Source organism: Schistosoma mansoni, chromosome 4 (assembly GCF_000237925.1).
Source record: "Schistosoma mansoni strain Puerto Rico chromosome 4, complete genome".
NCBI classification, from domain to species: domain Eukaryota; kingdom Metazoa; phylum Platyhelminthes; class Trematoda; order Strigeidida; family Schistosomatidae; genus Schistosoma; species Schistosoma mansoni.
Genome location: NC_031498.1, coordinates 17,132,077 through 17,147,009, shown reverse-complemented (window position 1 = coordinate 17,147,009; position 14,933 = coordinate 17,132,077). Strand labels below are relative to the sequence as shown.

General features: G+C 29.5%; 1 protein-coding gene across 1 annotated transcript in view; it reads right to left on the bottom strand.

The window, feature by feature from the left end:
- The window catches only part of Smp_123740 (putative spectrin beta chain), a gene marked incomplete at both ends in the record, with an annotated part of 50,869 nt that overhangs the window by 29,827 nt on the left and 6,109 nt on the right, over positions 1 to 14,933 (bottom strand). Inside the window, 4 exons of the mRNA XM_018797007.1 lie at positions 2,413 to 3,071; positions 3,231 to 3,427; positions 5,581 to 6,323; positions 7,708 to 8,586. Coding sequence (XP_018652092.1) covers positions 2,413 to 3,071; positions 3,231 to 3,427; positions 5,581 to 6,323; positions 7,708 to 8,586 — 2,478 coding nt within the window. The remainder of the gene's footprint in view (positions 1 to 2,412; positions 3,072 to 3,230; positions 3,428 to 5,580; positions 6,324 to 7,707; positions 8,587 to 14,933) is intronic.

Here is a 14,933-nt window from a genome sequence, read left to right as displayed (position 1 = left end):
AAGAATTATTAATCATTTTGTTTATGTAATATTACCATGAATACAATTGAACATGAATTCCGCTATCTATTAATTGTTATATCTAACATTAATATTACTTAATTTAGTAATATGTGTATCTAATATAATCTTTAAATTATGCAACGATAATTAACTCTAATACAAAATTGAACAAGCATTTTAAGCAAAGTTGGATACAGGCTAGCAGTGGAATCCAGGACGCGCGTTTCATCCTATTCCAGACTCGTCAACTGGATGTACCTACATCCGAGAGTTGATGTTCACTCTAGGACTCGAACCCAGTATCGTTCGCTTCATACGCCATCGCGTTATCCATCCAGCTACTGAGTCCTGATAGTCATTTGCTTGTGCAATGGGGTGAAGTTTTAAATTCACTTGGATTTATTTGTTTGCATATTCTCATTGATGTTTAGGATTGCAATTCATCAGTCTGTTATTGACATATGTTCGTAGTGTGCATATTGCCTCCATACAGCCTTAATTCACAAGCAATATAAGAGACTAATCAATTCTAGTCCTAAACATTAATGGGAAGATTCAAAATAAATAATATCAAGTGAATTTACAACATTGAACAGTTTTACATACAGATATAAAGTAAACAGAAATTAAAAACTGAGTACTTTCGTTTACATTGTAATTATATTTCAGTTAGTTTATGTATATATTACGATTATCACTTCTAAAAACATTTAATATTCCCTAGACATAAAGCAGAGAAATGAATTGAGAAATTATAGAAAGCGTTTGAGCAAGAGACTGACAGGTCCTGGGTTCGAATCTCATGAGGCGGGATTGTGTATATGCACTTCCAGGGAGACCCATACTAAGACGAAACGGCCGTCCATGTACTTTCAGGTTCTCCATGGTGATCTAGCTTCAATTAAATTATGATTTCAACTATAAAATTGCATAATTTAACTGCGATTAAGACTTTTAAGGAAATTTTAACGTTTAGATTTATTTCATATATTGGTAGCTAATTAAACCTGTTTTACTAACAATTTATTTCTAAACTACTTTTAACTTTACCTATCAAGATCCTAAAAATAAAATGATTTCTGAAGAGATTAACTACTTGATCAAAGAGAAAACAGCTAACCATTTCTCTCCAAAATAAATCAGCATAGAGTTTTCTTGGAGAACATTCAAAAACATTCAAGTTATCAGTCGACTATAGCTTTGAAATTATCAATTCCTTGAAGCCCATATCATCAAGTCGTAAACGATCTCATATTTGAATTTTTCTGAAAATTTTAAGAATTTCATTCAACGATGAAAATGATCTATAAACACTTACAACATCTACTAAATACAAGACTTTCTAAAAGTCAATTAAGATCACAAAAGTGTTTCATATATCAAACATACCCTGCTTGGAAACAAATTGAGAACACAAAACGGAACTTATCTCCTGAATATTCAATGATAATTTAGGTAAAAATTATAACTTTTCAATTAAATGCATTTGTAAACTTATTATCTATTAAGTGATTGATTTCTTAAAAAAATTATCTACACTTGAATTTGTATTTACCTCGTTTGAAGTGAGAGAAATGATACGTTGAAAACAGTACAAGGCATCTTATTTATTCAATAGTGTAAGGATGGCTCGTCGACAAACTCAAGGAAGCTTGATGAAGCCCAGAAAGAGTCGAACACATTCTAAACAATCACCGCTAGAGGAACATCCTAGAATGTCTAAGTGTAGTTCCTCTATTGGATGAATAAGAAAGCCCCCATATGTGCCTATTGGCTGTCCGAAATGATGATCTACTTTCAGCCAAAAGCTACAAATACATGAGATTTTTGTACCATATTTGACAGTGTTTGGAATAACATTCCTACTTACTAATCTTCTGTCTTCTCAATTTGCGACTTGGAAGAGTTCTAGCGTTCGAGTGCTCTAGTATTACGCGACATACTAAGAATCTAAGTTCGAGATATAACTACTATGAATATACAATCTTTCATGTAAAAGTAAAAGGTTATCATTTTTTGAATATTCTTGCATAGTCAGAAGTGGGTTTTGTGGAGATTTTAGTAATTTTATATAGTTGAAATCATGAGTTCATTGAAGCTAAACCACCATGGAAAACCTGAAAGCACTGGACGGCCAGATCTGTTGAGAGATAACAACTCACTAATGACATTGATGAATGGTTGTTCAATTTTGTGGATTGGTTGAAGTTAGACATTAAACACCGTTGTATGCCAACCGGCTCAGTGGTCTAGTGTTTAAGCGCTCGCGCGCGAGACTGATAGGTCTTGAGTTCGAATCTCGCGATACGGGATCGTGAATGCGTACTGGTGAGGATTCTTGCATAGATTTAAAAAAAGAAAACAATCATATAATATTCTTTTAAAAAATGGACAAAATAGATTGATCACCTGAAAAAATTGTTGTAATTCAGCTGAAGCTAATAATTTATCATGACGATTTCTTAATTCTACTTGTAATAATTCCCATTCATGATTTAAATTTAATCTTAATTGATTCACTTCTTTTGTAGCATATAATTCACCAGAGATAAGATATAAATCTCTTCTTTTAGGTGCTTCTTCTATAAGAGCTTTTAATAATCTTTCACTTTCTATATTAAGATTTTGTATTTCATTTTGTAATGCAATAAAATCTTTTTCCCAACCTAATAATCTTCTTTGTAATTGCATAACACTATTTAAATCTGTACCTAAATCATCCGTTGAAATAAGTAATTCTCTTTTATGTATTATCCATTCATTTGTAGTTTGACATAATGTATGAAATTTTGATAAAGATGCAGCTAATTCAAATCTGTCATGATGTGAATTGATCAGTAGTTTTAAATGTTGCCATTTCTTATTAATATAATCTAATAGTTTTGAATATTTCGATGTGTAAACATTGTTATCATCAGTTTGTTCATTATTAACACCTTTTGATGTACGTAAGTAAGATGCTTTATCTGCATGATCAGTTTCAATAAACTCTTGATCACTTCCTTTATCTATAGTAATTTCATCTAATTTATCTTTGACTTCATTACTATCCTCTTCTTCTTGTACCTCTTGGTCATCATCATCGTCGTCGTCATCATCATCATCATCGACATAATCATCAATGGATAAATTAAGTTTTATAGTAGATTGAATAAATTGAAGAATATCGAAATCTTTTTCTTTATCAAACTTCTTTAAATTATCTAATACACCTTCATGAAGCATACCAATTTCACTTAATCTTAAATTTGCATGACTTATTAATTCATGTTCAAATGTTTTAAAACGATAAGCTTGTATAGAAAGTTGTGATATAGAATGTATAATTTCTTCTGTAATAATAATAGGACATGATGTTGGTAAAGATTTTAAAAATTCCACTGAAGGATAGATTATAGGATTGAATGTTAACAAAATTCTTTCCCTTTGTTTTTTTGCAAATAAAAACAGAAAAGAAGAAATAGAAATAAAAGTTAAATTAGATTTGATAAGACAAGGACTGTTTATAGCAAAATCAAATAGTTCCTTCTGACTATTTCATTTACTGAAGCTAAACAATCATAGATAGGCTCTACATCAGTAACAAAAGCATTACTATGTATCTGTCAGCTTAAGTGCTAATATGGAGCTAGTTATATGGACCAAGTAGATCATGCTCACTTTAAACTAATCTCTAGGATTACTTTGTATCATCATGTAAAACTGAACGTAATTTGGTAACATTGAAAAATGTCAAAAACCATCACAACAATCATTCATAAGTATACACAAACACAAATGAAACAGCTTGAATGAATCATTTGTATTAGAAAATGTTTCTATGAGTTTAAAAGTGAGATACCCTGATCCCTCATTTTATAATGGTTCCAATATTCATTGCGATCATGGGAAATTTTATCATATTGATAATCGTTCCGTTATCGTCTTTATATTCATCAAGTGATAATTTATTTTAACACCCTTCTACTTTGTAAAGATTAGTTACATATCATCACTTAAAAATTTTTAAACTGAATAAACACCGGTAAACATATAATCATTTGTATACAACCAAACATTGTAAGCAAAGATGGTTAGTGGCTAGCAATGGAATCCAGGACGCGCGTCTCGTCCTATTTGGGACTCGTCAGCTGGATGTACCTGTATCTCAGAGTTGATGTTCACTCTGGGACAACACATTGTCGGACCCAGTACCTTTCGCTTCAAACGCCATCGCGTTATCCACTCAAATACTGAGATTTGTTAGTCACTTGCTTGTACAATGGGGTCAAGTTTAAATTCACTTAGTATTGTTTGTTGAATCTTACCATTGATGTTTAGAAATTAAGGCTATATCGAGGCAATCCGCATAGGATGCACAAATGCCAATAAGAGACTGACCAGTTGCAGTTCTAAACATCAATGGGAAGATTAAAATAAACAATACTAAGACAATTAGACATTGTTTTATCAACAGAATGTCATATTCCATCAATGAATGGACTTGACAGTTCAATTCATTCCTGGCCATGTTATTAAGAATACGAAATCAGATCCACAGTAAGCGATGAATAAATTTGAGTCTACTGAACTTTAAGTGATATATCAATCAAATAATGTAGATGTTTTTATTCTCAATCGCTACTGAATTTTTGATGGTTTTATTATGAATTTCAGATAAAAAATGGAGAGAAAAAATCAAACTCCTCAACTTAAAACTTACGCGACCTGCTTGAATATCTGAACTATTTGATCCCTCCATCTAAATATCTCAACAATCCGTCTTTTGTTTGTTTCAACAGATCATTATATCAATTAATTAAACAGCCTATTCAGGTTCGTTTTTGAATAGTTCACAATCTTTCGTTGTACAAGTTAGGAAAGAGCACAATCGGAGACATTATGGTTGCTGGTAATTTAAACCTTAAAGAATGTACATAATTGAAGTAGGGCATACAGCTGACATCAATGCAATTTTAAAACATTGTGTGAGAATTGTAAATGGCGATTTTTTAGGTTTAAATTAGCCTTGGCTATTCGTCAATTCCAATCTATATCATGTGTACATAACCAATTTGTCGTATTTCTGTCATATTTTTGTCCGGATAGTATCTAAGTTTTTTTATGGCCTAGAAAATATCCTATTCTCTTAGACGGATTGCTTAAATTACTGGGCTACCTATTCCTGCCATCTTGATATTTTAATAAGTTATCATTTTTGTTTGTTTTAACACATCATTACGTCTGTTAGACGCATAACCTATTCAGGCACGTCTGTGAAAAGTTTACCTTTTGCTGTACAAGTTAGGAAAGAGCTCAATCAGAGACATAGTTGCTAGCTATATACAACGAAGCGAACGTACATTATTCAGATGTCGATTGACTGAACTGTTAACTTCTAACTGGCGATTACTCAATATTTGTCGTCAGGATCAACCATGAAGTAAGAAATGGAAACGTGTTGAAATACGTCTCACTGAGAATTCTATATTGTAATAATAAGCATATATAATTTTCCATTTATTACCTAATCATGAATAGATATGATTGGTTGATCAATTTTAAAAATAAAAAAAAAGGAAGTGAATATCAACTTACTTTTCTTTAATCCAATTTTCCATAGATACAATATTATCAATAAGACGTAATATATTTCGTTGAAATTCTAATTTATCTCTTATATTTAAACTATCTTTTAAATAATCTATATAATGCATCTGAATAAAATTTAATCGATTTAATAAATGATAAGCAATTATTGATATATTTGGTAATAATAATATAGATAATTCATGTTCTTCAGGAGAATTCATTGGTGTTCTATAATGTTCTTCAGTATATTGATCATTCTCATTATCTTCAATATTATTACTAGTGATAGATTTTATTGATGTAAACAATAACCGTTGTAGATTATTCTCAGATTCATTAGTAACTAAGTCGATTTCACAATTAGTTTGTTGTAAATTTAATGTTTCATTTAATTGGATTATTCCTGGAAGTTGATTTTGATCTATCTGCTCTTTTGTATCTTCATCAATAATAGATTTAGATATAATAGAATCTATATCTTCTTGAAATGATGAACCAACTGTTTGTAGACCAGTTAATGATATCTCATCACTATGATCACTATCTTCATGTTGTTGTTGTTTATCAGATTGAACAGTTAATTCTATACAAGATTTTCTAGATACAGAAAGATTATTTAATTTAGTTTCTAAATGAAGAAATTCTGTATAATCATTATCATTCAAAATAGATCTAGATGGTAAAAAGATATATACTTCATTTTGTAATTGATTTAAATAAGTAGTATATAATTTCAATTGTTCAATTATCTAAAAAAAAATAATTAGAATTGAATTTAACTTATGAAATATGAATATTAAGTATCATTTATAGGTGAACGGTTTTGGGTGAATAAGTATTGAGGTTAACATATGGTATTTAGGGTAATTAAAAGATTGTAAAAGATGAGTAAAAAAGCAACAAAAAAAACTATTGAAGCCATATCCTTTGGATAATTATATTTTTTGTCTGGACTTAGACATCCTTTTAAATGCTTTCTATCGTCTTTCCCATCCGTTTTGTTAATTTATCTACTCGCTCCGCTTATATAGATACTTACTTATTTGCTTATGCCTGTTACTCTCAATGAAGCATAGGCCGCCGACCAGCATTCTACGATCCACTCTGTCCGGGGCATATATATATGTATATATATTTTCTAATATTAACTGGTTTTGTTACTTGTTTAATTCTATGTAGCTCATACAACTTAACACTAGATACTACTACTACTACTACTAATATTGTTTGTACCAGCATTTGAAATCTCTAGAGAAAATGTCATTGAGAAATGTACAAGAACATTTAAATCACTAATGTGTTCACTTATTCTAATTAATAAGCCAATTAAATAGAGTAAAGTAAAATATTAAGTCAAATTAACAAAATTTTTAATATTGTATTTTCGTAAAAGTAGCATTCACAGATTTCAAGACAGTTCTACTGTATGGGGCGGAGATGTGAAGAACTACGAAAGCCATCATCCTGAAGATACAAGTGTTTATTGACAGTTGTCTACGAGAAATACTTCGGATCCGTTGGTCAGACACTATCAGCAACAAACTACTGTGGGAGACAACAAACCAGATTTTTTCCAGTGGAGGGAGAAATCAGGTAGAAGTACTGGAAGTGAAGAGGACACATATTGAGGAAATCACGCACTACCGATTACATCCATTTTCTGTTCGTCATATTCATTCGAATTTAATAACCTTACAAAACTCGAAATACTAACTACTTACATTGAATGTGAAATTGAATTCTTAGATTTTACACTAATGGACATTATCTTTCAAACAAAAACGTTATCATCAGAGAGGGGGCATTGTACTTCTAATAATTGAATTCATGAGTCAAATAAAGCTAGATTACCATGGAAAACCTGGAAACACTGGATGATTGTTTTGTTCTATTGTGGGACTCTTTGGCAGTGAGCATCCATGAATAATGCCGATTGGCTCAGTGGTCTAGAGACTAAGCGCTCGAGCTCAAGAGACCAATAGGTCCTGGGTTCGAATCTCTAGAGGCGAGATCGTGGATGTGCACTGCTGATAAGTCTCATGCTAGGACGAAACGGCTCTTCAAGTACTTTCAAGTTTTTCATGTTGGTTTCAACTATTAAAAATCCATTTAAATAGCAAATTTATTACTTACATGATCCATTTGCCTTAATATGGAATTAATAACAATTTCTTTATCAATTGTTAAAGCTTTTTGTTTCCCCAATATATTAGTGATAACTTTTTTATCAATAATCGATGATTGTTTTCCCTCATTATTCGTATCAATTACTTCATTCTGTATTGATTTATCTTTAACAGGTTCAATTAGATCTTCAAAAGAATCAGCAAGCATGGATATTGACAGGACACTTTGATATGTTTCATATATTCTTAAATTAATTTCTTCAATTTTAGTATTAAGTGTAATTAAGCTATACAATTCATTCAAATATTTCTTATGTCTTATTAAGTTAATATGTATTTCTTTAATTCCTATCAACAATTTATTCCATTGTCTTTGTAATAATTGAATGAATTCAATTACTTTGATAGAACGTTCTTCATGTTGAATAGTTTGACAGCTAATAGATGTTGAATGATCAAATGAGAAATTAGATAAATGCATATTACTTAAAACTGTTATAATATCTTCATAGATTCGTATTAATGGACATTTTTCCAAATTCCCGATGATTTCATATTCATCATATTCTTGAGTTTCATTTGTCTTGGATTCATTAAGATGTATATTTTGAATAATACTCATTAAAGAAATATCATTCATAGTCAGTTGGTTGAAATTCATTGAGTTCAAATGGGTTATAATTTGTTGTAATTTATTATATAATGTTTGATTTGGTATAAAATAATAATGTTGATTATAATAATTAATTCCATATTTTAATTGTAATTCATTCATAAGTAAATGTAATCTACTTTGTGAATGATGAGTTTGTATACTGATTTGATTGAAATTCTCAGTAAGTTCTTCTTTAAGAAATTCTATAGGTTTAATTGAATCATTTTGATCCTAAGTAGATATGAAGAGAAAAAAAGGAAAATTGTATGATTATTACTTTTAGTGAATTATAAAATTTAGATCATTTGAAGTTATCCTCCAAAAAATTGACGAACTGAGATTGTCTATGAAGTCTACGTTCCTTTTGATCAAAGAGTTTTAGTGGTCAATGATGTCCTATTTCAGTGTCTGCTTAAATTCGAGGCACATATATAAAGAATAATGGATCAATTAATCGTAAATATTGATGTATTATTTGATTATTTTTAGGGCCGACAGAATTGTGTAGCAGTACATGTCAGTTAAATCCGTATAATGTAAAGGAGTTAAACCAAGAATCTTTAGTTATATTTAAAGATCACTATACGCTAATCCCTGAACGTGGTAGTGGCTTCCTAATGTTTTATATATTGTACTTCATATTTTGTTATTCTATGCTTTAAAAAACATGAATAATGATAAATGAAAGAAGTTCTTAATTTACAAACAGTAATTAAAATATCCGGTTTATTTTTACAAAAACCTTGGAAACAAACTTTAAACACTCGTTGTATAATAAGCAAAGATGGCTCGGATCCAGGATGCACGTTTCGTCCCATTTGGGACTCCTCAGCTGGACGTACCTGCATCTCAGAGTTGATGTTCACTCTGGGACGCACAGTATGCACAGATGCCAATAAGATATTGACTAGTTGCAGTCCTAAACATCAATTGGAAGATTCAAGCAAACAATACTTAGTGAATTTCAACTTCAAACCATTGCACAAGCAAGTAACTATCAGGACTCAGTAGCTGAGTTTGAAGCGAAAGGCACTGGATTCGATAATATGTTGTCCCAGAGTGAACATCAACTCTGAGATGCAGGTACATCCAGCTGACGAGTCTCAAATAGGACGAAACGTGCGTCCTAGATTCCACTGATAGCCACTATCCATCTATGCTTATAATTCTTGTGAACTAAGACTGTTTCGAGGCAATATGCACAGTATGCTTATATGCCAATAATAAGGGACTAATCAATTGCAGTCCTAAACATCAGTGGTAAGATTCAAGCAAACAATACTAAGTGAACTCGTTGTATAATGTTTACAATTGTCCCATCAATATTTATCATTTTGTTTATACCTTTCCAATATTGCATAAGTCACACACGTTACACAAAATTGTTTGCATGATGTGAGAATTTCCATCTAGTCAAGTTTTACATGAATCCAATTGTGGTGTGTGCTACTTATATGGACATAAGTAGTATATAACGATAGTCAGTAATAGAATATCTGGCGAGAGAAAGTCGAGAAGATCGAGAAGGAAAGAACAGGAACAGAAAGCAATTGATATGAAAATGCAAGAACAATGAAGTCTGAGAAGATTGTTCGATATTTACAAATGAAACAGTGAGGTTTGAGATAACTGATTGACATTTTGTAAATGAAATATTTACTGTATGATTCTTAGATTTTACTAATTGATTTTGTAATTTTGTATTCAAATACATTAGATTAACCCCACTTATATTCTTGTTCACTAAACTATAACTTTCATTGCATAACATTCTACTCTACATCATTAACTTCGATTATATTATGTTAGGTTAATCTTGCAAATTGAATGTATGTCTGTAGAACATAATTAATAGTTATTGTGAAGAACATTGTTTGTTGCTGTATTGGTGTTTTAAATCAACATTAACTAGCGTTTATACGCTTGTGTGGATGATTCTATAGAAGGAATTATAACACAGTGTATAGTTCCAATTAAGATTATGTAACTGGATATTTGTTCAACGGAAATGTTACCAGTCTGTATAGGCCGTATCGTTAAATGTTACACGCCACGGTCCTTAAAAATTGATTTTTTTATTAACATTCTGTTATTCTTTTTAGATTGAATTCACGCTCCCATTTTCAATTTATGTATGAGCATTCGAATTAGTCATATGAAGTCATTCTATTGAGTAACGTATTATTATCTTTATATAATCACATTTAAAAGTTACTTATAGCAGTACATAACATTACTTCTTACTAAATTCTAACAAACAAATTGAATTTTGTTTCCAATAACTTCTGCATTGCAATTAGCGTAAAGAAAATTTCATGGCTTTAGAGCATAATAACTGGAAGCAGTATTTCGTCGCGTATATATAATGACTCAAGAAGAGTATTCAAGCCTATCACTATTTGTGACAATTATGAACTTATAAGTGGAAGAGACGATTATGAGATGAACTTCATGTGTTATTAGAATAACGGATTTGTAGAGATTGTCAGATTATGAAATCGTTTACGTCACGGTTTGACGTTTCTTAGACAATCATCGAGATACATTTATCAATTACAGTTCTGAATAATGGCCCCTTCATATAACAAATGAGCTCGAAATAAGAAAGTTAGCTGATGGAAAGCAGCTCATTAATTTAAAGGTAAAGTGTTGTAAGCGAGTTTTAACTGTCTATTATCCTATTGTTGGTGAATATCCCAATGCATACTGTTTATAATTCCTAAAGTAGGATGGAACATATATCCATCCGTTCCTAGTATTCAAAAGCTACTTAATTAAAGTCAATCTGTGATGTTAACTATCTTTAACTTGAAGACATTCTGTATATCTTTCATCTTAATAATGACCAGTACCTTGCCAGTGATTGTGTTTGAGAAAAATTCCCGAAAGTCTAAACAATGAAATTCAACCAGGTAAGCAATGAGACAGTCATCAATGAACTTATTGTCACGGTAGTTTTAAAGTTATGCTAAATTATGATACGTATCCTAATAAATTTATACTTGTTCTCCTGATTCAGTATGCTTTAATAATACATATCAAGTTATGTAACATTTGTTACGATCCGAAAAATGAGTCGCATTGAAATGAAGAATATAATTAGTTTCTTATTCATAGGATTAAATGATATAAGATATTGTAGGTATCATTACCAAGCTTTGATATGATAATTTCGAATTAATTGAACATTGAATAGATTGTTATAAATAAAAATAATATATATGTAATATCCCAATGAGTAAACAAAAATTAGATTTTCTGACATTTCGTGACTCAGTCTAAGCCATTTCTTCAGAGTAAATAAATAATCAAATCAAAATTAATTCAAGTTCAAATAGTACAATGGAACAAGATAAGAATATTATGTGCGATCAATCACAAAACAGGTTTGAATAAATTTGAATAAATCAGATCTGTTTTTTGATTGATCGCACTTAGTATTCGTTTTGTTCCTTTGTATTATATAAACTAGGATTATTGTTAATTTGGTTGTTTATTTACTCTGAAGAAGTGGCTTACATTGACTGAGTCACGAAATGTCAGAAAATCTAATTTTCGTCTACTCATTGGGATACTACAAATATAATATTTATTTATAGTATAAAGTATTAAAGAGGAATTATTTTGTGGCTATGATTAACAAAGTATTATATTGCCTGATCAAGCATAAACTATACAAATAAGTTATATATATATATATATATATCGCAAGGTGGGATCATAGCTATGTACTGCTGAGGAGTCCTACAATAGGACGAAACCCCGATCCAGGTCCTAGCTTCAATCAACTTATGATCTCAACTATTAAGATTACAAAAATTCATTATTATTACTATTATTATTATTGTTATCATTATTATTATTATTTTAATAATAAACTAACTTTAATCCATAATAATTCATCATTCATTTCATTTAATAAACGATATACATGTTGACATATTTTATTCCATTCAATTAAATCAAATAAATAATTATGAAGATTTAATTGATATAATTGAATATAATTTAAACAATTATTAATATTCATTTGTAAATATGATTTTGATAAATTATTATTATTATTATCATTATCATTATTAGTATTATTATTATCATTATTAGTAATAATATTCATTTGTAAATATGATTTTCGTAAATTAATATCATTATTATCATTAATAGTATTATAATTAACAACATTATTATTATTATTATTATTAATATTATCACTATTATTATGATTATTATCAATAGTAGTATTATAATTATCAATATTATTATTAATATTATCATTATTAGTATTATTATTATCATTAATAGTATCATTATTATTATCGTAATTATTGATTAAATTTAATAATTTTTTAACAGAATTAATCCATATCATTAATTGATTCATATTGATTTGAAATTGATTTAAATGAATATCAATTAAATTATATTGATTATTATTATTATTGATTAATTGATTAATATGTATTAATTGATTATGAATAATCAATAATTGATTATTTAATTGTAATAAATAATTTAACCAATTTTGATTAAAATTTAAATTATTCGTATAATGATCTAATTTACTTTGTAATATATTGTAAATTTTTAATAAATTATTTGATTGTTTATTATATTGATCTATATGTTGTATATTATTATTATTATTCATAGATAATAATAAATTATTTAATTTATTAAATTTATTATTAAAATATATTTTAATATTATTTATCAATATCGTATGTTTATATTGTGATATTATAATTAAATATTGTAATTGAATTAAATTATTCAATGGAAATTCATTGAATTGATTTTTATTGATTATATTCATTAAATAAATTTCAATTGGATTTAATTGTTCAAAAAATTTTATATTATTCATATTAATAATTAAATGAATTAATTGTATATTTTCATTTAACCAATTAAAACATAATTGAATCTTATGTTGATATTTTGTAATTAAAATATTTAAATTTTCCTGTAATAATAAAAAAAAGAATTGATAGTTATTAAATGATTATGAATAGAATTGTTAAAGTTTACTACATATAAGTGCACATATATGTGCATAGATATGCGATTTACCTCGACATTCTCATTGAATCACAAGCCTTTTTACTTAATTACATGCTTCCTTACGCCTGTTACTCCCAATGGAGCATAGGCCACTGACTATCATTCCCAAAACCACTCTGTCTTGGGCCTTCCTTTCTAGTTCTGTCCAACTTTTGTACATTCTTCTCATGTTTGTTTACATTTCTCAAAGTAATATGTTCTTTGGTCTTCCTCTTCTCCTTTGGCCTTCACGATTCCATGTGAGAAATTGGCTTGTGAAGCAGTTGGGTGATTTCCTCAATGTGTGTCCTATCCTTCTTCATTTCTTCCTCCGCAGGAATTTGATTTGTTCTCTCCCACAGTAGGTTGTTGCTGATAGTTTCTGACCAACGGATCTGGCGTATTCTTCGTAGACGACTGTTAATAAGCACTTGTATCTTCTAGATGATGGCTTTTGTAGTTTTCTAAGTTTCCGCCCCATACCGTAGAATGATCTTGACATTTGTATTGAAAATTCTGACTTTGATGTTGGTTGACAGTTATTGAGTTGACTTCCAGGTGTTCTTCAGTTGTAGATATGCTGCTCGTCGTTTGACGATCCGCGCCTTTACATCTGCATCAGATCCTCTATGTTCATCAATGATGCTGCCCAGATATGTAAAGATTTTAACATCTTAAGCTTCTCCGTCAAGTGTAATTCGATTGCTGCTACCTAATACAACAATGTGTTATACATTTATGGAATAGATAAAATATAGATAGCAGCAGAACTCAAGACGAGCGTTTCATCCTTGTTGGGACTCGTCCATATCAGTTATGGAATACGTTCTCCCGAGAATATTTAAGAAAGTAGTGTATATGTTTCTTAGAGTAACATTTCTTCACGAAACAATTTTATTTTAATCTAGAATTTTTACTTTAGGTTAGTTTTGCTTGTACGTAATCTTCGTTATTGTATTCATGTCAGTTCAAGTACGACTTAAAACTAAAGACAGTTAAATAACTGGTTGTCTCTATTACGAGACTTTTAATCTTGAGATAACACTATGAAAAGTTTTAGATGACACCATTTTATTCGACCATCAGTAGAAGCAAACATGAATTTCAGAAAGACTTCCATTAAACAATCTCGTCTTCAGATTTGAATTTTGAAGTTGTCAATACTTCTTGTTTGGTTTGTAACTCAAGATATGCGATTAGCAATATTTGACCTTTTTTATTTGACAAAAGTTTAACTACCGTGAAACTTTGGTAGTATAGTAGCGTTGCAAACTTCTACAAGCCAAATAATTCAGTCACTAAGACTTCATTTCCCTCCAGAAGATTGATAAATTAAAATAATCTCTGTACATGTTTGAAAGCACTAACACATTACTTGTACTGTTTCTAATAAACCACATTTTTAGTGATTATTTTACGAACATCTTTTATAACCTGGTAGTTTAACGCATTGGGAATATTATAGTATAGTCGTTGGCCTATTTAAGTTTCAATCAATTTTACTTATTCTCATGGCTTAAATCCTTGAAGTCAAGAAT